This window comes from Atractosteus spatula, chromosome 1, assembly GCF_055471065.1.
Source record: "Atractosteus spatula isolate fAtrSpa1 chromosome 1, fAtrSpa1.hap1, whole genome shotgun sequence".
In the NCBI taxonomy this organism is placed as follows: domain Eukaryota; kingdom Metazoa; phylum Chordata; class Actinopteri; order Semionotiformes; family Lepisosteidae; genus Atractosteus; species Atractosteus spatula.
In genome coordinates, this window is record NC_142706.1 from 77,949,209 (window position 1) to 77,975,062 (window position 25,854).

Consider the following 25,854-nt stretch of genomic DNA (forward strand, 5'->3'; position numbering starts at 1 on the left):
TCAGTCCCACTACATGTTGGACCTGAAGCACACTGGGCACCAGATGAAAGTACTGTACAAACACTGAAGGGTTTGCCTGGAGGTCCCTGTTTCTAAAGTGCTATTAAAAGCAGTTGATATACATCCTTTTCCTGGTACTTCAGCTCCTTCCTCATATTGTGCCACAATGACCAACAGTCCTTATCACACAATACTGTATCTTACTCTATTCCAGGACTTCCCGTGTTTTCTGTTTTTTTTTAGTTTGAATGACTTTTCAGCAACTCAATTAATCCTTTAATGGAACTAACGGCTCAGTGATTCAAGTTGCCAATGAAAACATTTAGAAGCAAATGGGAACCTAAGAATCCTTGAAAACTGCTAAGTTTCAAAATGGAAGTTGCAAATTGATCTTTATTATCCAGCATGATGGCGCAGTGGTCAGCAGTGCTGCCTTGCAGCGCTGGGGCCCTGGGTCCAATTCCAGACCCGGGGTGCTGTCTGCGAGGAGTTTGCATGGTCTCCACTTGTTTGTGTGGGTTACCTGCAGGTACTCCGGTTTTCTCCCACATACTGGTGGGTGAATCGGCTTCTGTAAAACTGGCCCTGGTGTGAGTGCGTGCCTGTGTGGGCCTTGCGATGGACTGTCCCATCTAGGCTGTATCCCGTCCCGTGCCCAGTGCCAGGATAGGCTCCGAGTCCCCTGCAACCCTGTAACCCAGCAGTTAGAAAATGGATGGATGGATCTTTATTATCCGATAAGGGCATTTGTTTTTATGCCATTAACATCTGATGACCTTTCTCATTCATCTACATAAACCAAAGTGCCAGCAGTATCCTCATACACCTTTTAAAAATAATAAGATACCAAACTTCATCATTAGTTATCAGATCTCTCACATGTATTGGCTAAAATATGGTATCGCAAAGGAAATTAATCATAACATTGCTACATCATTGCCTACGAAAGCTATTAGAAAGATAAACACCAGCTGGTATGAAAGAACTCAAAACACGTCTTTGCAAATCAGCAGTAATAAATCGTAATGAATAGTTAAGGGACGTGTCTTATCGTCCAGGATACATGTTTTAACCACTTATCTAGCGGACAGATGTTCTACGACTCCACTTATTTTATCTGCAATACTACTAATTTTGTTGATCTTCTACCTACAACAGACAACCCAGCACTCGGTCACAAACAGGTTGCAGTTACACTCAGCCCGAATGTTTTACACCGCAGTGTTTCCACATTTCTGTGGTCAATGAAGAGTATTGACTTGCGCATGAAATATAACCACTGCTGCCCTTTTTATCAGGAATGAGGGCAAATCGAAAAATCAGTTACGATTCGTGCCTGATAAACGCGCTTGTGTAGCAACTCGGCCCGTGCAGGCTTTCCCCGAGTGCCGGTTCAAGGCCATGATCGCGAACCCGTAGGTTGCGGTTGACCTGCCGGGGCACGTCAGCAGAAAGCCGTACGAAGATACTGCTGGCGCGGTGCTGTCTGGGAGGACCTGCCAAACCCCCGGTACTGGGCTGTGGGTCCTGGGGCCTGTGAGGTGGGTCTACACCTCTTCATTCCCCATGTACGAATCACAGTTAACTGCAGAGACATGAAAACACAACTGGATATTCCAGTAATCCAGACGGACTAACACATACCTAAAATAACACTGCTTTAAATAACCAAATTAATCCACTTTTCGACACTATCCAGTTCTGTGAGGGCTGTTTTATTGTCCACTTTGTTTTTTTCTCTCTCGATGTAACTATGTCTCCATTGTTTTAATTTTAGTTTAAAAGAAGTACTCTTACTGCACTCTGCAGTTTACAGTTCTGCATTGCTGTGTTCATGGGGAGAGATCTTCAGCCAACCCATCACTCAGTTTCTCCAGAACACAGGGATTCTCCACACGACAGTGTTGAGCTCTGCAGCTCCCTGCTCCTGCGTGGAGCGGAGCGCCAGCGTGCGCGTGGCGCCGCAGTGCTCCCAGCTCATTTGCGCCAGGCCGAAAGACACGTACTTTCATATACATATACTTCTTTGGTAGAAGGAAAATATGTGTTTGAATGATTTGATTTATATTAAATACAGTTCAAATAATGAGGTAATGCGACAAAATTACCTTGCAGTGCCGGGGACCTGGGCCCAGTTACTGGGGTGCTGTCTGTGAGGAGTTTGTATGTTTTTACTGTGTTCACATGGGTTTCCTCCCACAGCCCCAAAACAAACTGGAGGGTTAATTGGCTTCTGGGAGAACTGTCCCTGGTGTGTGAGTGTGTGTCTGCCCTGGGATGGACTGGCTTCCTGCCCTGTGGTGTACTTGCCCAGCACATGTTGCTCGCTAGGATAGGCTCTGGTGCCCCTGCGACCCTGAATTTGATAAAGTGGTTAGAAAGTGAATGGATTACAAGTTGTTACTACCAGACTCTCTTTTAAGCAAGACACTAATACAGTGTTCATTCATTTTCGTTCAGTGCTCAGTTTCATTGGGCATGTGAATAAATCTGGAGGGCAATGTACATCATAGTTGATATTTTAAAATGCATTATGGTTAACGGTAATCAAGCATGTGCGCAACATAATGAGTCCTAAAGGAGCAGACAAGCGAGCATTGTGTCCTCGTTGATCAGAGCAAGACAGAAGCCTGGCGCTGTGTGCTGTAAACATGCTCTCAGGCTGCTGGGAGACAGACTGCTGTGGGGGAGAGTGACCCTCCCTCACTCCATAGTCCTTGATACTTCTAATTATTCCCATGTTGAGGAAGCTGATACCCAGGCTTCTCTTAAGAAACAGCTGGAGGAGATCCTTGGATCAATTAACTACTGCCAAAAGTGTTCAATGGCCTCCTCTCCTTTGTCACCTTTCTTATGGATTATTCCTGCCCTGCTGATGAAAGCTGCTCTTGGACCCTTTTCTTGCTTCCATGCAAAGTTTGATTATCATTAAACGTTAATATTCACAACAGCTTAAACCTAAAAATTCCAACTTTATTATGACATTTCTCATGAAATACATTTAAAATTGTATTTTAAACCACATTTCACTCTCATAAAATATCTCATTTCCTGCGTAATATGCCTCTTCAGGCATGATACTATACAGTGAACCATTATATTTTTCCTGACCTGATTATTTTAAAATAGTTCATAGCTGTATAACATTCAAATTAGCTGTTATAACAACGTCATTCAAATCAAATTCTGTCACAAGTCTTTAAGCTGATCTCTGACTACAATAACACATGCATCCTTAGTTATCAAAATTGAATTTCAAAGTATCAAAAGATATCTTGTCTTTTTAATTATGTTATTTGGGATCTAAAGTCCAAAAAGAAAAATTTTATCAGGCTGTGAAATTTTCAAACTTAAATCCATTTTCTTTCGGGATACAAGAATTGTATCAATCTGAGTTTCTGGATCTTCATGTTTGGGGTGAATCCTCAGATTACCCCGGAGGTATGACTTCCAACGCAGCAAAGTCCATACGACTCTGCACTTTGAGCAGGAGTCTCTTCCCTGTCCCTGGGCCTGGCACTGGGTCACCGTGGTTACGTATCCTGGTCGGAATTCACTTTCACTCCCTGCAGCCTGAATGCCAGTGTTTCCTGTGCCTGTTGACATCAAGATTGGGTACCACCCAGTCATGGCAGTCGGGCTCCTTGAGCATTTTGTGCATCCATGTTCAACCTTGCAGTGCAATGGTAAGTGAAACAACAGAGATTCTCTTGTGAATAAGCAATAGTTTCACAGCGACAGCTTGGTAAGCATATGGCAAAAAAAACACTGAAAGTGTGCTTGCTTACAGTAAACACGTGTGGAAACTGAGCACAAGGGGACTTTCACTCAACCTGTTCTATGCCAGCATTCTCTAAAGGCTAACATGACACACCTTACTCCAGGCCACACGTCATCACACTGCTGATTCACACTGGCAGTCTTCGCAGTTGCTCAAAACTGTTAAATAAGATTAGTGAACAGCGAAATAAAACCAGAAGTAAGAAGAATTCACAGGATTAGTAAAAATTCATTTTTAACGACAGGCTTTGCTATGGAAGCTTATGAGCACCACAAAAACTTTTTTTTTGTTTATACTAGATAATATTCCATTTAAACAAGCTACGTTTTATGTTTAAAGAGATAAATTTGCATTTAAACTAGATCATGTGATTAAACAAGATAATTTTGCGTTTAAACAAGATACAATAAATAAGATAGTGCTCCAAACACATCGCCAGCAAATGGGCTCTCTTCATAAATTTATTACTCTGTTGGCTACGGCTTGTGTGCCATCCTTTCATTGTTTTTCATTTTGTTTGGCTTCCCTCTATCTCTTTATAATCACATCTGTGCAAACCAACACAGCAATGCTGTTTCTTCTCCCTTCAAATGATGTTTCCTGCATTTTGCTGTGTAATTTCAAATTCAGCATTTGATGTCAGCATAGGTTAAAACCTTTTGAGGTTTTTCTCCTTAAAGATTTAATGATCTACCAAATCATTAGTTGTAAGAGTAAACCAACAGTAAGTATAAGTCTAACTGTCAAGTCAGCGTCCTGTAAATGTCTCCTGTCCAATGTTTAAAGATTTATGCACAGCTCATGCTTCTTGATTTTCACATGAATAATAGCACACGTTTGTAAAGCCATGTGATTTCTGCTTTTCACAGAAATGGTGAAAAAGACATGTTTAACCCAGGAAAGCTAAATCACAGGGTGTTCTACTCTGTGTAAACAAAAGACAGAACACATGCTCCTTAAGACTAATTAATTCGTTCAAAGAGTAGTGTGACAATATTCTTCTGTTGTTAATAACAGTGCTACATTGCATGGGACAGTATTACTTCATGTACAGTATATTGCAAGATATTAATACACTAGGCAATATCGTTTATGAAGTAATTATCACTTTTTAATGCAATGTTATCTTGTTTAAACGCAATATTATCTTGTTTAAATGCAAATATCTTTTTTTCTCCATGGCACTAATAGGCATCTGTATTTTGCTTTTTCAAGTTCAATGACAGCAGGACAAAATAAAAAAAAACACTTCAACTTTAATTTTTGTTAATGTTAATGTTGTTTTAAATTTGTCCTTTAAAAGTACGACATAATTCAGATTTTTTCCACTTAAGTCATTTCTCACAGCAGCTCCTGGGTTCACAGCTCGTTCTGGTCATTCAGAAGGCTGAAGGACAAGATAACTTCCATGTCTGAGGATTCGCTTTTGAACTTGCCGGCCAGTTTCAGCTCTGGAACTGCGCTTCCTGTGAACACCTCTCCCTCCCACACCCGACTCTTATTGAGCTGCAGGTCCGTCTGCGACTCGCCCACCACGCATATGCTATGTGCCCCGGGGCATCGAACCCGGAACCGGACCCGGCTCAGAGGCTCAAGCATGCCAGCCCTGGGTTCGAACAACACACAGCCTTTCCTCCAAGCTGAGTAGGTACTAGGGAACGGGGGCCACCTATTTTCTGAGGTACACCTCAAGACATAATCGCACAGGTGGCTGAAGTCCTGGCCGGAGTCTGTCTTAGCATAGAGTCCCAGTTTGTAGGTTCCAGCCTCAGGCAAAGAGACACTCACAGTGACCTTGCAGTCAGTTTGGGTGAATAGGACATGTCTGCTTAGGGGGTGACCAGAGGTCTTGAGGGGTTCCTTCACCAGGACAGCATGGAGCTCCAGGTCCCTGGAGTTATGGAAGGTGATGTTACACTTGCCCTGCTGGGTGTTGATGATGGCTCCAGTGTGGCTGAACTTCGAGATCCCAGCCTGTGCTGTCTTAATGCCAGGGCCACAGGATGTACTGAGGGCAGGTGGAAACAGCTCATTGAGGTTGATCCCAGACCCTGTGCACTTTAGCAGGAAGTTGCCCACATTTTGAAATGCATCCCCTCGCCTGTTAAAATCCCTGACGAAGACAGAGAGGCGGTAGTATCCTCGGTATGGGCACAGGACATGGCAAGTCAGCCGGTCCGGCTCAATTTGGGTAGCGAGGCACCTCTTGGCCAGGCAGGTGTCCAGGTCTTTGTGGACAAGCTCACACAGCAACATTAGGGGTTTTGATGTCCAGACTACCAACTCAAAAGATCCGCTCTCCAACATGATAGGCTCAGCCCCATGGGAGCATTCTTTCAAGCCCAAGGCCTGCGCATTTTGCTGGAGCCCCCAGGAGAGAAAGGGGTTCTCTGGAAGCTCTTCGGAAGGCTGGGGCTCTGGACACTCCAGCTGGAAGGAGCACACCCAATGGAAGGTCCCAGCCGTGTTAGCGGGACGAGCAAATATCTTCACGTCGTAAATGCCACATGCCGGAGGGAAGAGCTTCAGCTTCATGCCCATTCGGGAGATGGTTAGCAGTCCGAAGGAACTGCTGACATCCTGGGTGATGATGCCGCTCTGCTGGGAGATCTGGTAGGTGAAGTCCAGTGGTCTCCGGTAGCCAAGGGACACTGTGGCCTCTCCGTTCACTGGGGACCAGAAACATCATCAGCACTCTAAGTGCCCCCATTTCATCCCAAGTCTTCAGCCTGTTTACCCTGAAGAGCGCAGTTTGAAATTGGTTTCACCCTATTGTCTTTTATTCTGTAAGAACCAGATCCATTTCTAAAGGCCTTTACAAGCAGCTCCAATCCTTTTTTTCAATGTGTTTCTTTCAAAAACGTAAGCTAATATCTCTAATTGATCAATTTAGAAGTAATACTGGTTTAGCCTGAACCATAGCATTTAAAAATATGGTTTTCTTCTTTGGAAAAATGCTGCTTGTAGTACTTCATTCCCTGCTATGCTTTTCAGCTGTAGATAATTTTCTAGCTTTCATGAAGTAATTTTCTGAACTGATTTGAAGTATTAAATTTAATTATAGTAAATCTAATTATACAGATGACCCTGCTTTTTCATTTGCAGTTTCTGCGAGCACACACAGTCCTGATGCTGGGTACCTGTGACCATGTGGGAGTGCTTGGGATTCAGGATGGTCAAGCCCATCCTGTAGAACTCAGAAGTCTTGAAGACCCTCCTCTCAAACTCCTCCAGGGGGACAGGGTGGTCCAGGAGCTGCCACTGGGGCTCGTCTGGGCAGTGTGTGTCAATGAAATCCTCTGGGTCAGGCAGGAAGTAGAATTCATCGTACCTGAGCAGCACACATGATGGAGATGGATGATGGATGAGAATTCACTGCTAAAAACGATAATGTTTTGTTTTCTCCCACAAACATTGTCACACTTCCAGAGAACCACTGTGACGAGAGACAAAGAAAGATGGAGAGTTGCTAGATGGGGAATAGCTCAGTTGTTTCCAGTTTGCAAACATTAAGTAGCTGGCAAAGTTAGTCTTAGCTCCGCTGCCTATCCACACTGTCCTGCACTCACCTGGGCATGAAGGTCTTGCTCTCGATGTCTACTGTGCCCGCTCCCCAGCAGGCGTCCAACAGGAACCACTGGCCCCCCAGACGCACGGCATTCCACATGTGGTTGGACTTGGTGTTCTGGTAGCTCTGTCCCACACGGTAACCGATGCCCTTGCCATGACCAGATATCTCCTGGCACTCGATACCCACCTCACTGCCAACACATGAGCACTCTGATCATGTACTGCACTGGACTGCTCGTCTTACATTACTGTCCCTGAGCCAGGTGAGAGAGAGTGTGGAGTCTTCTAGGAAGCACTTCTTTACCCAGTGAGCTCTTTGAGTCTGGAACAAGCTATCCAGCCATATTGTTAAGGCTAGTCCACTGATTTGTTTCAAGAAACATCAGGATGAGATCCCAGGATCAATTACTTACTAACTACCAAATGGGTTAGATGGGTTGACCTCCTCTCATTTGTAATCATGCTTGTGCTTTTATATCTTTATCATAACTGCTACTATAATTTCTAGTACCATAACTACTGTTTGTGCTGCTGCTTGTATGACTTCTGATAGTATAAATATTATTGCTACTGAAATCTCATTAATCACTCTTGACAGACCTCTGAAGCTCAGCCAGGCTGGACATAGTCAGTACTGTGATGAAAGGAAAACCAAGCTGCTGCTGCAAGTGGCTCTGGAGGACCAGTAAGTGGCGCTTTTTCCTCTGGACCAGCATTTCCAAACCAATTCCCCAGTATGGTGACTGAAGACACTATGTTGTAAGAGTGCTGCCCTTTCAATGAGGAAGTAAACTGAGGCCCAGACTACTTGGCCATTGAAGATAATAATATAATAATCCAATTATGCAATTATGAGCACTTTTCATAAAACACAAAGCATTGTATAATAGCACACATAATGCCTATTACAGAAGTAAAGAGAAAGTAGAAAACTAAAGCAAATTGACCTAGTAAAACTAAATTACACATTAAAAGCATTAGTGAAATGATAGCTCTTTGAGTGAGTTTTGAAGACAGTCACGGAGTCCCTAATTGATTTGGGCAGAAGTTTTACAAATGTGCTGTTAAAAGAGCTAAGGCTCTATCACCCATTTGGCTTAGCCAGATCTCAAGTCTGATAAGCAGATCTCAGGATAACAGTTGGGCTATACTGAGGATATAAGCTCTCAGTATAACACAAGTCAGACGTTATATACTGAGAGTAGTTTTAGTTAGCACATGGGCCACTGAATGCAGAATGGCTCTCTATGTATATGTAAATAGAGGGGCACTGATACAAAAACAGTGTAACTACAAGCATGAAAGAATCCTATGATATTACACTGTAAAAAAGGATCATTTTCAAAGTTGTCAGAATTCATTAAAATTTTGAAACACAATTCCCCAAACATGGAAGACATTTAGAGATTCTTTGTGACAAAATATGTTTTATCATTGGAAAGTGTTTCTAGCCTATTAAAAAGAAAACAAAATCCCTTTTGTTTTGAGAAGAACATGTTTCTTGGATGGGTTTGTTCATACAAGAGTTAGGAAATAAAAAGGGATTCAGGCAGATGTGTCACACACTGAGGTGGTTCTGTATGTGCCACAGACAGGCAGTAGCGGACTAGGTGTATCTGTGGCACAGCCGTACAGTACCTGCACATCTGGAGACAGATGCTGGAGTAGCCACAGCACACGCCCTTCCCTGCCTTGATCACATGTTCCGGCGAGCACAGCTTCTCTGACAGGCCCAGGTACCCACTCACATCGTACTCTGCAGGTCAGGGAGAATGAGCATTGAACACGGTGAGCGGGCATGCTTTAGCATTTTCTCATATGGACACAAGAACAATTACAAATAATAGGAGGTCAATCAACCCCTCTGGCCGTTAAGTCATTAATAGTCTATGGTTCAAGCTTCAGCTTCCATACTCCCACAACCTTTGTGCAAAGAAGTGCCTTCTGCTCTTGGTTTTAAATGACCTAAATGTTGGTAGCTGGTAATCAGGTTAAATCATTGGTAGTGGGGCAATGTGAAATATAAATATTAATACTGCAAATGGTTTTACTACAGTCTGAAGTACATGAAGTACTGTCTGATGCACATTATGTAGTGTTTCCATCTATAAAATCAGTACATTACAGTTTATCTACTGTACCACTGTTTGGGATTTAAGCTGATCAATCAAACTAGAAGCAGGTTAGGCTGACCTATGTTATGGCACAACCAGGTCCATACGGCTCGCACCCTCTCCAGGTCACTCACTGCCCCCTGTGTGATTGTCTGGCCGATCTTCTGCACACTGTAAATCCCTTGTGCTCGCAGCTTTGAAAACAGACACAGCTTGACATAAAAATACAGCTTGATGCTAATGGTTAATTGATTTTAAAAATGCTTGGTAATTGGGTATAAAGAATTCTTCACAAAACAACTTGTTTTTACTCACTTTTACCGTTTTATCCATCTTGGCCCATTCCAGAAACAATCTGGATTATGGTCCTAGATTGGCTGATAAGGAACTTCTGTACAGTATGTACTGAAAAAAACCACTGGCTCACCTTCAATCCAGGAATTTTTAACATTTAACATTTACATATCCTCACATTTCCATGAGAAAAAGGACTTGATCTATACCTTATGTGTTCATGAATGCAAAAATAGAAATTTAAGAAGATGTTATTACAACCAAAACATAACAGATAGTAGCACTTTCAGAGGTAACTGACAACTGTTTGTCATTACTGAGCATGAGGTGAAAAGGAAACCTATAGAAAGTGATATGTGTCATTGCAGTCAGAGGTCAATAAAAGCCAATAGAAGCAGCAATGAAAGTTCTGTGAGCGACTATGGCACAGTGGACAGCCCAGTAACTGCTATGCTCTGAATCAGTCTGCTTTGAGTTTGTATGTTCTCCTGTGCCTGTGTGTGATTTCTGTGGGTCCTCATGCTACCCAGGTTAACTGGCATTGCTAAATGACTCCCCGTGTGTGTCTATGTGTTTGTGCACCCTGTGATGGACAGGATACTCTTCTGACATGTGTCTGCCTCCAGCTGCAGTTATGGATATTGGAAGGATGAATAGTGGACATTAGAGTGTACATTAGAATAATACCTCACGCTTTGAAGTTTTATGGCATTTTCAAATATTTTGTGCTCAGTGTTATTTTTTCTGTGAGACAGTGGGATTAGATGCAATGTGTGAAGTACACGTGCACCAGTAACTGACAGATTCTGCAATGCTGTAACGTACTTGTCCATTCTGAGCTCCAGCTCTCCTACCTCTTTCCCAGTACTGAGAGCATGGGCGTCCACTCTGCGGAAGACCTCTGGACTAGAGAACAGCTCCTTCCTTGACTTCTTCTTCAGGGCTACAGTGCGTGGGATTAGCGCTGCTCTGTCTCTCCCCTGGGCCTGGGAGACCACCTCCCTTCGAGGCCCCTGCATCACTGTGCTCTTCTTCACCACCCTGAAGGTCTGTGCACTCTCTGCAGACAGCTGGCGCTTTGCTGTGGGCCTCCCTAGACTGCTGCTGGCTTGGGACTCATGCCCCAGGGCTGCCCACCTCTCAAACACATTCCTCCTGCACTGGATGCTGCGGGAGGTGGAGGAGGGTGTTCGTCTCTCTTCACCGGTTGAAAGCACCTCGAGCTGCCATTCTTGCTGGAGGACTGTCTTGCCCTCTTTGGCGGTGCCTGTGCCAGATGGGATATGAGCATCCTCAAGGGCATGGGCTCCATCACTGCTGACAGGCTTCTTCAAGTCGCCAGGCTTTGAAGTGCTCTGCGGATTCTTGCTGTCCTGGTGAGTCCTGGGGTAGGCTTCCTCTGTAATCTCTGTGTTGTTGTTGTTGTTGCTGTTGTGCGGATTGAGCTGGTGGAAGCTCTTCAGTGGAAGGGATCTCTTTGGATCAGGGATGTCTGCCATCACTCGTAGGCCATTGCCCATTTTTTCCTGTTGAATCACTCTGCAACACTGTGAACAGGGAGAGCAGACTTCATTTTAACAATAACTAGAATGTTATAATCTGCTAGAAATAACCCAGAACTTTTTTTATGGTGTTCTTGTCACATGTCCATCTCCAAGGAAATGTGTACTTTCTTGGAAAGGAAAATGTTGGTGGACCAGCCCCCTAAATCAGTAAACATGACTTTCCAGTTCTCCAACTTGATGATGAGGTGACATGGCTGTTTTTTTGCAGAGGGACTCAGAAATAATAGTGGAGACCATTTTTCTGAGCTGTGCTCTTGATCTATTTGGATATCCACCTGTCTACTTGGAAGCTTTGCAAAAGCAAAATGCCTCTCATTAATTCCCACCTTCAGGGAGACGGTTTAGAAAGCCTGTGGCCAAGAAAAATGTCTACAAGACTCTTATGTTCCCTGTGCAATCTGTATATTTAACACAGCTAAGTGACTGTTTCCTGTCTGAAGCAATCAGATTATGTGTAATAGTGTAATATAGGCAGAGTGAGATGTATGTATATGCATTGTTTGCATGTATAGAATTATTGTTTGTTTTAATTTATATATTTTATATTTTGTGTTGAGTGTTGGTTTTTTTTGTTTTGTATGGTGATGCCAAAGATACATTTCCTTTTGGATGGACAATCTTAATTCATAAATATAAAGCATTAATATTACACATATTTTAGCACATGATGAGGAAAGTGCCTTTCTGGAGATTCTTCTCCTTAATAATTCTTTGTATGTCTCATAGTTTTTTTCTCCATAAAAGCATTTTTATATTCTCGGATATGTTGCCAGAACTAACAGCTTAATATATTTATTAAGATAAAATGGCTAAAAATATGTTTTAATATACTATAATATGGTTATATATTATATCAAAGAGTGGTGTATTAACACAATGGGAAAGTAATCCTTCATTAGAATAACTCAGGGAAAAGGGGAGGGACTCTTATAAAAAATGGCTCCTGGGTCTGCGTGCATACCTTTTAAGAGACATACTGTGAAAAGGAATAAAAGATTTAAAGAATACTAATGACATACAACCATAAGCATAGTGAAAATATTCCTCCCAAGCCTTCTCTTTGGAGATGGTTCTATCTGGGCATGATGGCTCGGTCCACTCTGCTGGAATGTCCCATACAGGAATAGAACAGTTACAGTTGTTGTAGGTTATCCTAACCTAAAAGTCAAAGGTTGTTTGACCAAAGAGTGTTGACGTTCATTAAAGCGTGCTTATTGAAAGTCACCACAGACACAGCTGAAAGTCACCATAACATGCCAAGCAAAAAGCATTTCATCCCAACAGACACTCTAGCATGGCCTGCAGACAGAAGAGTCTGGAGATTCGTAGCTATGAAGATCTTGTGACTCTCTGCATCAAGACCTGAGGACTAAAATGTTTGCTGAGAAGTCTCAGTGCTGAAAAATCTAGATTCATAACATTTGGTCTTTGTTTAAAACAGAAAAAAGCACTCGTAGGTCAAAAATGCTATCTAGGGGTGAATAATGGAACATACAGTACTACACAGAGGTGTTGGTGAAGGCGATACCCTGATTTCTTTTGAAAAACAGCTGGATGAGATCCTGGGATCAATTAACTATCAAGTGAGCTCAATAGCCTGGTTGACCTCCTTTTGTCTGTAACCTTAACTTCTTTTAATTCCAAAATACTGGGTGACTTCAAGGACTTTGACATTGATAATCCAAACCGAGTGCTTAATCCCACCGTCTTCAATGTCACATAGCCCACTGCACCGCTCATGTGCCGGATGGGAATAAGGCTGTTGTTAATTGGGCAGGTATATTATTTCTGTTTTAATACACCATCAACATCAGAAGGATGTTTTGCAATTTTGAAAGTAATAAAGTAGAACTACTTCACTAGAGAACTTAAGTACATTTTTCAAAATCTGTACTAATTTATTTTATTTTTGGCATACAGTACTTCGACTTTTACTCAAGAACGTTGTCTTAGAAAAAACAGCAGTTCGACCCCCTGACATTTCCCAGAAGCGTCTTCGTTTGTCGTTCCCTCCAGGATAATGATGTTTACAAGGGTTGGGATTGGGGTAGTGTGCTTAATGTGGACACGGTTTTAAAATCCATGGGGGAAGCATTTCCCATAATAAATAATGGAGATCAATGGGGACGGGGAGAACGTAAGTTTCCTCTGAGGCTCATGTGCGACACATTTCTCCATAAGAATCACAGTATTTCAAGAGTAATCGGGACCAGGACATGGCAACTCAATTTTACAAAAGCGTACATTTTCGAGTATTTACAGAACACCTATAATGACCGGTTTAGCTGAACACTTAAATGTAATTTAACCATGTTTAAAATGTTTTAGCAACACTCAGAATTTGAAAAATTGTTAATTGTGAGTGTTTTGAGCAAAGAGCAACATTGCATTCATTTAACCATTAAACTTAAAATGTCAATGATTTTAACGCGTTGTATCACATACAGTACGTGTAGTGCACGTGAAGGTGAAAGCACAATAAAGTACTTGTAAAATGAACTTTTACATACATTATGAATTGTTTTATAATTTTACTATACTACACTTGCACATCAACTCGCCAACGAGAAACCCGGAGGCATGTGCAATTTTGTATTTAGCCAACTGGTTTAAATTAAGCTTTTTAGATATCATTTCATAGATGCAATTAATTTAAATGTGTTTTATACCGGTTTTGAATTAAGACCTACAAATATGTCAGCTGAACAGCAGAGGTGCTTGGACAGTTTAGGGAAATTGATGTAAGGCAAAGTGCAGGTCCAGACAATAAGTGTGGAAGAATTACAGCAATCCTGTGCAGATCAGTTATGTGATATTTTTAACTTGCATTTTCAGATGTCCATATTTTACAAACCATCCCCTTTTTGTGGAAGATTTCTAACTTCCCATTCCAGACCCTGCCAGGCTAACAATCATCATCTCACAGAAACTCTCAATTTACACAGAAACTCTCAATTTATAACTTGTAACTTGATTTGATGGGTCCTAGTCTTCTTAACATGCAGGTCTCAGCAGCTCTGCCTTGCACTTTCACCACTGGATCGCCACAGACTATGGTTTGTCCCCTCTGCTGTACATTTTGCACACTTATGACTGTAAGAACAAACACATAGACATCTCAATAGGTTTGTTGATGACACAGCCCTGGTAAGCTTATTACAATACCAAGAAAATCATTTTGGGCTCATTCTAAAGGATTTGAATAAATTGTGTGATGAGTTGAAAGTGTTAACAGACTATGTCATACAGGCTCACTTGTTGGTTTGGAAACATCAGTATTGTTAATTGTACTAGGCTTGGAAATTAGTGAACATTAGTATGTAAATAATTAAGTCATGGTAACAGAAGAATGGATGGCTAGTTTTTACTTTCTAATACTTGAGTATTGTTAATAGATGATACTTTTGTACTTTTCCTTGAGTAATGTTTTCGAATGGAAACTTTTACTGAATTACTTATTTTTGGAAGTAACAGTAATTTTACTCCGGTAACATATTTGAGTACCTCTTACACCTCAGAGCAACAGGCTTTTTGTCTGAAGTCACCCACACTAAGAATGAAAAACAATGGGTCTCAGAAGTCAAGCAGGGTGCTTGGTCCTTTGTTCCTTACACAATTGCACTGAAGTTAGAAAAGGCCCTCTCTGTCCTGCCCTGCACTAGACCTCAGACAGACAGAAGGGCACTAGCAGGTTAAATAAGAAGGTTGCTGCAGATTAAATTGCTCACTGACATTATAGATGTTTCTCTAAGGCCTTAACATAGTAAGCCTGGGCTCTGTGAGTGCAGTACCCCTCACAACCCTCCTCATCTCAGTGCAATCAATATAAAAAACTCTGAGACCATCTTGAGGTTTTCTTAGTGCCATCCTGAGATTTGAAATAACAAGAACTCTGGAGGAACAAGGAGCTCTCTCTGTCTCTAAGGCACAGCTGGAGGCTGTACCTTACCTCTGATTACCACAGGAGAAACAGTCCTTGAATGCCAAAGTATACTGCACTCAGGAAGAAATGCAGGAGAAAGCGAGTAATGGACACCGGTGAGAGCCCACTGGACTTCTCTCTTGCACCTCTCTTTGGGAGAGAGGAAGGCAAAGCACAAGCTGCTTTGGAAAGCAGATTGAATCACAATTGATCTGATCTTTTGCTGACACAAAGGCATGTACAGTATGTTAAGTTTCATGCTACATTACATCTTCCAGAGGAAATACAGCTTGAGTAGGCTGGCAAATTGCAGGAACATACACATTGTGATCTGACCATTTGCAACTGATCTGTAGAGCTGTCTGGCTTATAAATGCTCTAGTTTTCTTAATGTTTCTGTGGGGCTATAAATGGAAGGGAATAAAGCTATAAATGCCTTGCAGTGGAAAAAAAAGTCAATCTGAACAGCCCTCCAGCCCTGTTAGTGATGTTTCCTCTGATGCTCTCAGCTTTCTGCAGTGTTCTACTCTTTAAAAAATAAATTTTACAGTAGATGGCAAAAACATGCATTTACACAAACCCACTAAATAAAAAGCATTGCTATATGGAAATTGTTTGGGCATGTGTGAGACAGTGTCACTCCCACCTGTGTTTGTTCATCATCAGTTCATCACCTGTAGGGAGCTGTTTAGTCAGAAAGCAAGTTGAAGAGAGACTCCTTAAAGTCCGAAGTCTTTAAGGGTTGAAGTCATTGGAAATAATATACTTGAAGTTGGGGAGTCTTGAATGCAGAAACTGACTGATTTCAGAGTACACTATGCAAACAGTATGTAAAATAATTAAAGGCAAATTAATTATATCTATACTGAAATCCTTGGAAAAAATCATTTATGCAGAATTACATTTTTAAATATTATAAAAGACAGTACACAGGTGTAATTTTTCTCTTTTCCTTTCATTTCTGATGAACCTTTAATTATGATTTATTAATTAATCACTGTTATTGCAGCAGACACAACTTTACACAGACATATACAGTATCTATATTTATAATTATCTTGCAATATTTTCACGAAATTCCTATGGAAGTAAACAAGGCTGGAGTCCAGATGATAGCAAGTGCCACATCTTGACTGAGGTTGGCATTGGAAAAACCATAGTAGGTCCCCATGCTCAGACCTGCCAACCCTGCCATGGGCTCTTCCAAACACAAGGAATAGCAACAGCATCTCTCTAACTAACCGTTTACTCTACTGTGTGGTTATGCAACACTTTCAGCACCAAAGCCAATGATACTAAAGGAATAAGAAGTTGTATCTGGCCGTTCTTTACAGAAAATGCATCTCTTCAAAATGATGACTAATTATGGCTCATTACACAGTATATTATAATACGCAGAAAATCTATGTGTTTGTTTGTTTGTTTGAATGTACTGTTTATAACCCTGATATGCGGGATTATAAATAATGTGGAATGAACAAAGAGACAGGTCCTTACCCTGTGCGGTCAGTCTGTCTGTCTATGTCAATGTCTTGCGTTCACTCTCCATAACACGACAGTTTGTTTGTCTCCTCGACCCTGGAACTCTTTTATACCCTGATCTGGGAGCCTGGGGTTTACCCAGCTCTCACACTGATGGGATGACAGCCCTAAAAATACTACAAAGCAGCTGATAAGAGCCAATGGTGAAAGTTTCCAAAGCTCTGGAAAGGAGAGGGAGTTAGAGAATGGCTGAGCTGGGGGAAGGAGGGGGCTGAGGGCCCAGCCAACTGTGCCTCACTGGGGAGAAGGTGTGAGATTGTAAGCAGGTCAGAGGTGCTGCAGGTTCACGCCGTCCCCATACTCATGTGTGCAGAGTTACACACAGACACACAATCGATGGATGTAGAAGAGATGCACAGTGGGTATAGCAGAGATTTAGGCCTCACCATATTTGCACTGTGATTTAGTTCTGCTAAGACAATATCTTGTTTTTCCACAGTAAATGTTTATGATGGTACAAGTAGAGGTTAATTCCATGCCGAAAAGTGGAACAATAACACAATGTTCTGGCTGTGGAGGCTTCTACAGATGTGTCTTTTGCATGCTGACACTGCTTTGTACTTGTTTCTCATTTATAAAAGTAGGTGGAAATGTGACTGCTACATTTCAGTGTGTAGAGAGTTCACAATGCACAGAGGTGCACAATGTTTTACAAGAAGAGATGATTCTTCATATGTATAAAAAAATAGTGCAATATGAATTAGCAACTTTTCAGAAGTTGTAGAAGGAAAGAAGTTTGTCATAGACAATATTTTGTAGGCCACTGCTGAAAGATGGTTTTCAAAAAGAAGAGTGAAAGGAAGCATGTTTATGAGGTTGTGGCTTGGAACTTCACCATATAAGGAGCTGAGGATAGAGTTCTTAACAGTATGGGCAGTCAACGGGGATTGCCCTGGATAGTCATGCTCCAAAGCGAAGAACCTGAGCTCCTTCCTCCAGTTGACAGAAATGTTATTATTCAGCTGCTAGGGAGGGCATTACATTGTGTATCTAAATATGTCCTGTGTTTCTGCTCTTCTGCTGCCTAACTAAATTAGCACAGCTGTACAAACACATTTACAGTCCTTCATACACTGAGGCGTTTCATCAAGCACTGTTCATGAGGCTGTTCTTCGAATGCCACTGCAACTTCAGATCAACAACACATATCGTTTGGCACTTGCCCTCTTTTGGAAGTCTTAGCCGTCCCTTGTTGAAACTGTTCATTGACAAGTTAGCAGCGGGCTTGAGTCCTGAGCCCTGGGGAGCACTCAGTCACTGCTGCTCCATCTGCACCAGGCAGCTGCCTCCCGGATGATGGTGTTTCTGGCTTGACATCAGTCAGTGCCATTCTGCGAGAGCACAACCCTTTGCCCAACAGGAGCTGTTTCCTGGAAAAGGTTATCAAAACCAAATCAAGGAAAGAGATTTCTTCATGTTTCCCCCTGCTATTTATTCTCCTCCTATTGAACCTGTTTTTGTCATCAGCCTCCTCCTCTCTTTTCTATTACCTTGTAAAATTCAACCACAATTAGGAATGGGCATAATATACTGCAGTACAATAGAATACAGCACAGCACGTCACAGAGCAGTACAACACTCATGTGGAAATAAAGATATCCAGTGGAATGAATACAAGCAATGCAAAGGTCACTGGTGAAGCTGGGGATGGAAAATCCCAAGTCTAGCATTATGCACCAAGATAGTTAATATTGGATTGCTGTATGACTGATGATGAGAAAAGAGCAAGGATCAGCCCAGCGTGTCTTGTATTCCTGGTGATTTTGGAATATTCCTGTGATGCGATGATGTTTTCATGCAGGAATACGGACACATCAGAATTAATTCTGGTTGATTTATCTATTATGTGCTCAAAAGCTGACCATACTTCTACATTTGCCACACTGCAAACAAATCTCAAAGAGCGCCAGACGAACAATGACAAGACAGCTGACAGTCCCAGCTGAATTCTCCTGAAAGGCCTCCCATCAAGCATGACCCACACCAACAAGATGGATATAAGGCCTCCATGATGAAGTGGAGAGTCCACTGTATTAAAGAGAGTATAGTGGAAGCCCTAATGTTCTCACAACAGACCCCAACTGTGGTGCGAGTATAGTCCTTGTGCATGCGTCTGCAGGAGGCCGCACTGTCAGATACAGGGGTTTCCGCCTGCTCCATTTTCTTTTGCTGTGTGTGCCCACAGATGTGTGAGCCGTTATTGAAATATAAACTCCAGTGGCTTTTTACCTAATTGGAGGCAAGCCACGCTGAAGGAGTGGTTACTAGTCCTAATGGTCTCTGAAATTGATTTTTGTAACTGGTAAGTGTTGCAGGTGGTCTGAGTTAGCCTGCAGAATGTGTGTGAGGTGGTGTTGTTTGTCTTTCAATCAGTGTTGCAGACCTGGGGCATGCTGGGTACTTGCATGGAACAAGGAGGAGGAGTTCAAGGCTTTTAAAGGAATTATGGAAACATGGTCTGAGGTGGGTTAAAGTGAGACTTTTAGGAAATGTCATCATTTCTCACACTTCTAGGAATCTTGCTCACCCTACTTACCTAATGAATCAGCCCTCAAGCCAAAGAAAACTTTTAAAAAATAATTGGAAAAATAATTTCTAATAATCTCTGCTTGTAATAACTGTTGCTTGGCCCCAACTGTTTTAATCTTTGACTTGATTACACTAAGGTGCAAAATAACATGGATTTCAGTATTGTCAATGTTACACAGATCGCAAAAAATTCTTCAATTTCGGAGTCTTACAATTGAAAGACCTCCGTTCTAAAAGATTGTTTAATAAATTTAAGGAATACACCATCAACAAGTCTCATGCACTCTAAGACCACATGGACCTAATAAACCTGACACACTAGACAACCAGACTCACAGCGTGAAGGACAGCAGGTGGACACACTCTGGACAGAGACTCACAGCGTGAAGGACAGCAGGTGGACACACTCTGGACAGTCAGACTCACAGCCTGAAGGACAGCAGGTGGACACACTCTGACCAGTCAGACTCACAGCCTGAAGGAAAGCAGGTGGACACACTCTGGACAGAGACTCACAGCCTGAAGGACAGCAGGTGGACACACTCTGGACAGTCAGACTCACAGCCTGAAGGACAGCAGGTGGACACACTCTAGACAACCAGACTCCCAGCCTGAAGGACAGCAGCGGACATGTTCTGGACAGCCAGGATCACACCATGTTCAAGTAAAAGAAGAGGGTGGATGACACCAAACACCAGTTCTAATCCAGTGGGATGGACACTTTATTTCCACAAGGAGATGCTGTGCTGTAATTCCACTATATTGCTCTGTGGTGTGTTGTGCTGTATTAATATTGTACCACAGCGTATTATGCTCACTGCTAATATTCTGATTTATAGCTCTATTTTTCACAAATACTGTGGCAACAACTGTGTAACATCTTGCCAAAGATTGCTTGTCCTGATTTGCAGCAAAAACCCTTGGCATTTGAAAACTGTAACTGAAACAAATAAAGCTGTCTTGAGGCTGTGACACCTGACCTAGCAGGAGTGCCGTCTGTGCCCGAAGCAGCAAGGTCAGCTGCTGTCTTTGTCCGGCAGGCTTCTCCCCCTGCTCTGTGCCAGGGATGGGAGCTGAGGCTGTCCTGCTGCCAGCTGGGGGTTAGCCTGCTCAGCTATAATGCATGCTGGAAGTCTGACAACAGTTGAAGCCCCATCCTGCACTTACTCAGGGCCTTGGCCATCTCTGCCTCACTTGAACTAAACCATGGAGCCCAGTCCTCCGAGGCGCTAATCCTGACCCCTCTGCACAGAACATGCAGGCCACAGGAGTGCTGTAACATTGCACTGTGGAAAAGCCCACAGCACGGTTGCCACAGTCATTCTCAAGCTTAGGGTTCTGAGCTCTGGAAAATGCAGTCTCCTCACCTTTTAGGGGCATATCTGTAAGATTTATAGCAATGTTGGTCATTGCAACTTTAAAGCTTCAATTTAGAATGACAACTGAAATTAAGATCATAAGGAGACAAACGAAAATGAGAGGAGATCAATCAGCCAAATCTAGCTCACATGGCAATACAGTAAGTAGCTAATTGATCCCACAGTCTTATCCAAGTGTTTCTAGAAGGAAACCACAATAGTCTTCAAAAACATGGCTGAGTCACTTGTTCCACACTCCCACAATCCTTTGTGTAAATAAGTACCTCAGATTCTCTGTTATAAATACACTTCCTCATTGTTTCTGCTTGTTCTCTGGTTTGTATCTCACTGTTAATTTCTCTAAAAAAGTCCACTTCCATGTGATTTTATCTTTGTCAGGGCCCTTTTATTTATATTTGTATATACTTATATTTGTATAAGGTACCACTGAAATATTCTCTGTTTGAGACTAAAAATATTCAGTTCTCTTGGAATTTTCAGTACCCACCTCCTCTCGTTTTTAATTGCTCTCTTCTTTTAGTTGGGAGACTGTGGTTAAAAGCATACCCTTCAGAATCCCACCAAATAACATAGGTTTAACAATGTGCAACAGGATGCCTAACAAGCAGTAACCATTTACATAAAACGCCACTGGAACTTTTTCTTCTGTTGATAATGGTCAAATGGCAATTACAGTGTTTTAATTTGTCCTCATACTTGTTTCTGGTCTTACTTGTCGCATTCACTGGCCCCATCTCTTGTAACGCATGTAACGTGGGTCGCTCGTTCAGGTCCCACGGCACACGTGTGTTGCCGGCCAGGCGGGTCCAGTCCGGGTTGCGCTCACTCGGAACCGGTGGGAAGAGGCCAGGCCGCGCTGTGATTGGCCGGGGGGAAGGTGCCGTTGTCTCAAAAGGTACCAGGTGGCCGCCCTCGCTGTCAGCGGCACCTGCGGGCCTTTCTCCGTTCAGACGTGTCTGGAGCTGCGAACCAGGTTCCCACCACCTGCACTTCACCGCAGAAGGTCCACTTCTGACAGCCGACATGAAGACGGAAAAGGAGGCCGGTGACATGACTGGAGTGACAGTGAACCGCTTTGCAGAAGGTAGCTTCACAAAATAATCTCCTCAAAACATTTTTATGGCTTTTTAGGCAGATTTTTAAGACTAAAATCTACGTTAGTGGCACATTCCTATTTGAAACTATTCCGGCGACAAAAACTAGCTTGTAAGTAGTTTAGCAATGCAAAAATATTTTTTCAGGAGGTAAACACATAAAAAAAGTAAATTCTTAGACAAAAAAAGCTTTTTACAGATCGTTGGGTAATATTGCTGTACCATATTCACTGTATTAAGTAAACGTCCTTCTATTAACATTTTGCATTTTCTGTAATTTAATTTTTCCCTAAAATGTGAGACAAGCTTAAGGCTGCTGATACTTACAATGTACGTTTTTGTACAGCCATTTTTCCAAAACTGCTCTCAAAGAAACTGCGAAGGGTTTTGTTTGTTGCACAAAGCAAATGATGTGCTGTACTAAACGTCCTGTGTTATTGTTTTCTATTTCTAATCTCACTTGGCGTCATCATTTCACTCTTCTAGTAAATAAAATGCCGCGACCCCGGTTTCTAGTTACTAGCCCCCCGAAGCCATGAACCCCTCCACCCCACGACCCAGCCGCGCGCTTCGGTCTCCGCGCGCGGTAAAGCCCACGGCTGCCGCGCGGTGGACCCCACTCTCCAGATGAAAGCTGCTGCTGCATCTCGTGTTCCCGTACAGTGAGACTAAAGCATACAAGCATGGTTAGCAGACATGCAGCATGTGTGTAAAATGAGGCTACTGTCAGAAGATATTCTTAATGTGCTTTAAAACACTACAACATTACGATTGCCACCCTTTTTTCTCTGTACTTTGAAAAGGACTAGAACTTTAACTTCGGCTCCATGCAAACCCCATCTCTAAAGAAGAAATGCAAAGTTTGGGCTGTTGAGACTTCAAGTCTCAAGGAAATTAAACTTGTTTCTTCTTTCTACTTTTTGTTGTGGAATTAACCTTTACTTGTTTCATGAACAGACTCCACACAAGCTGATAGTTTTACATTATTTTTCTGACTTTCCCTATGGGTTTCCTGATGTTACCACTGGCTTTCCTGTCTTTTGATTGCACTTTGCCAAGGTTTTGCTCAGTTTGTTCCATGCATCCCCATTCTTTCCAGTGATTCAGTTGTGCTTTTATCACGGGATTCCGCAAGGGGCTTCAGGGACAGTCGAATATTTTTAACCTGTGCTGAGAGAGCCAAGTGGTACCAAGACAAGAGAATACTACAGGAGGCTTCTCAATAGTGAGCATGGGTTGGTGCGTGAGGGAAATTTAAATACTGAAGGGAAAGGGACGTGGTTGGATAATTGGTCCGGGAGTGAGAATTGGTGGAATTGGTGCATGTGGGAATGTGATGGGTTCAATTAGGAATGAGATCGTGAAACAGTGGGTTTGGCAATGTAACGGCGTTTGCGAGGGAGAGTGTGGGGTGTGACAAGAAGTCTGGGTCAGAAACTCAAGCTGTGTGAACTCACTGCCTCCTCTCTCTCCCTGAGCAGTATCCTCCACGGTCCTCTTTCACAATGCACAAATACATTAAGGGGTAGATACAGTATTTGATAGCATAAAGGACAGTCTCCCTGTTTCAGCCTCTCTTTATAAGCAAGAGAAACTCTTTCATGCAAAATCAGGGTTCAGACTTGTGGTCCAGTCTCACCAAGTCACGATTTTGAACAGAGTGTTGCACTGTAAAAGGGGACTGTCAGATATATCCTGATAAAGACAGAAAAGGGTTTTGCTATGGAGGCCAAGTACTAAGACATACATGCAAAGCTGGAAAAACCTCTTTGATGCAGTCTTCCCCACAGTATATTGTCTGGAGAGTGATTCCAAAATGATGGTGCAAACACTTGATAGCAGTTCTAGCACTGAGACAGACAGGACTGGAATAGCTTATTACTTATAAAAAGGTAAGTTACAAGGGGTGGCCACAGGGCAACCATTCATTAGTACACTGGCCATTCATAGCTGGCCATGTCTTTAGTTACACATTCTTATTAATTATGATCCTTTCCTTGTGAAAATTCACTTTGGCAAAGTAAACTGCATGGACAAATGTCAAAGGCAAAGGATTATTGTAACAGTACTAGTAAGTGTGGATTATTCTTGGGAACAATCCATGGTTTGGGCAGGTCTTCTGAGAGGGAAGTTGTTCTTTATGTATAAACTTGACTTTCTGCTGCAAGATGCTTTGTGAGCACAGATAGCCCTTAATGAATGAACTGCTGTTACAATAGACAGCCTATAACATAGGATTGTCCTGGTGTGAGTTTCTCTGTACGAACACTCAAAAGACAAAATGAAAAGTAGCTAAAGGAAACGAGCAAGGGGACCAAGAGCACATAAACCAACAACTGAGTGATCTCTCACTGTCCAGGCTTTATTTACGGGCTCTTGGCACCCACTGCACTGTCCAGGCTCCCTTCTGCGGTGCTGGTTGCTGTATCTGCGGAGCAAATAGATATGTACAGTAGGGTTTTGGTGCAGGCACTCTCAAGGAGAATTTTAAACTTCCTACAGCTTATTTAGTGCTATTGATTCAGTCCCTGTAGAAGCTTGAGCTTCTGCAGTGACACTTGAAGCTGGAGAGAGAAATGACATGCAGGAGCTCTCCAGTGCTACAGGCTAATGGCTGTTCATGAGTCTTTTTGGGATCTAAACTGAAAAAGAAAAGAAAACAAACCCCTTTCCAAAAATAAAATCAATCGGTATTGTCATCATGCAAATTCATCATTACTATTGTACCCACAGGTACTTGTTCCACTCAGACATAACAGTTAATTTCCTGTGAAATAAGAACTTCAGAAAAGTTCATTTTTTAAGTTCTTTAAGTCTGATTCTTTGAAAAATATTGCTCCAGGAATTTGTTGATCCATCTTTGTCTCATGGCTGTGGTTATTTATGCTGCTTCTTTGGAAGCTGTGCCCCCAGAGTGTGGTGTCAGTTCCCACCTGTGTTGGACTCTTCAGTGGTCTGTACCTGAAGTCCTTCACAGCCTTCTTGCTAGTCCTTGTCCTGTCTCCAGTCTGTTCAGAGTAGCCTTTGTGTTCAACCTGCGCTCCTTCTCCCTGGGCTGTTGCTTGCAGAGCTCTGATAGGCCGGGTCTCTCCTGCTCCTCCGTATGCTTTTATCAGCCTCCTGCTCCATCTCACTGCTTTGCTGTCGGGATGAATAGCTGCCACAAGTGGGCTCATTTCTTTGGTGAGTTGTGGCCTCATGGTCCCATTTCTGATAGTTAAACCTCATTCTAAGGAACATAAATCATTTCTCAGGTATGTGTAAAAACATGATAAACCTATAGGCAATAAAGACAATAGGAAATCTCCACCTTCCTTGTATTGTTGCGTTTGTAAATCTGTTCTGACGGAGAAACAATAACAATCTAAAGGAATGGGTTCTGACCCAGGTTACCTTGTAGAAACTAGATAATGAAACTAAATGTTTTTTTTTTAAGATTTTCTCATTTTGAGATGGGTTTATTTATATTCTGTGTTTTTTAGTGGACAGATGTGTACAGGAGAAATACAGAGCTTTTTCTAGTCGGGGATACAACGATCCAGCATTGCTTTATGAATGTAGTTCAGGTGGGTAGCTGCGTCAGCATGCGTAGGCTGCAAAGGAACAAGTAATAGGTTTATTCCATGCTGAAAAAAAGAAGAAAGAGAACACAACGTTTCGGCCGTGGAGCCTTCTTCAGGTGTGAGAGAGACAGGGCAGTAGGCAAAGGTAAAGTAGCGGGAGAACAAAGGTTGGGAGGGAGGAGGAGTGAGAGGCGGGAGCAGGGGACAGAAAGAGAGGCCAATCAAGAGGTGTGAAGTCAGAATGGGTGCAGAGAGGTGTGAAATGAAACTTCCAATGAATGGAGAAAATTTAAAAGAACAGTAGTCTGTCGTTAAGGGAAGGGAGAAGGTGTGATCCTAGCTGCAGAATAATTTTAGTTTCGGTGGTCTTTCTGATGTATGAGTTTGGAAAACCGTCTTTGAGAACACAGACGGAGAGATTAGAGTGGTCGTGGCCGTCAGAGGTGAAATGAGAAACAATGGGCTTGGAGAGATCTTTAATCTTTACAGCCCTGACGTGTT

The 25,854-nt window shown here is 42.5% G+C and overlaps 1 protein-coding gene across 1 annotated transcript; it reads right to left on the bottom strand.

Annotated features, from left to right (window-relative positions):
• Nucleotides 1-5,020: 5,020 nt before the first annotated feature.
• Nucleotides 5,021-24,990, bottom strand: ky (kyphoscoliosis peptidase). The gene is made up of 11 exons (XM_088921390.1): nucleotides 24,752-24,990; nucleotides 21,393-21,707; nucleotides 20,485-20,561; nucleotides 19,698-19,836; nucleotides 18,865-18,901; nucleotides 10,614-11,306; nucleotides 9,545-9,659; nucleotides 8,990-9,107; nucleotides 7,351-7,542; nucleotides 6,922-7,112; nucleotides 5,021-6,450 (listed from the first exon to the last, which is right to left on the bottom strand). Exons 1-11 carry the CDS (start codon nucleotides 24,988-24,990, stop codon nucleotides 5,141-5,143), a joined length of 3,426 nt encoding a protein of 1,141 aa, XP_088777516.1. The 3' UTR covers nucleotides 5,021-5,140.
• Nucleotides 24,991-25,854: the final 864 nt, after the last annotated feature.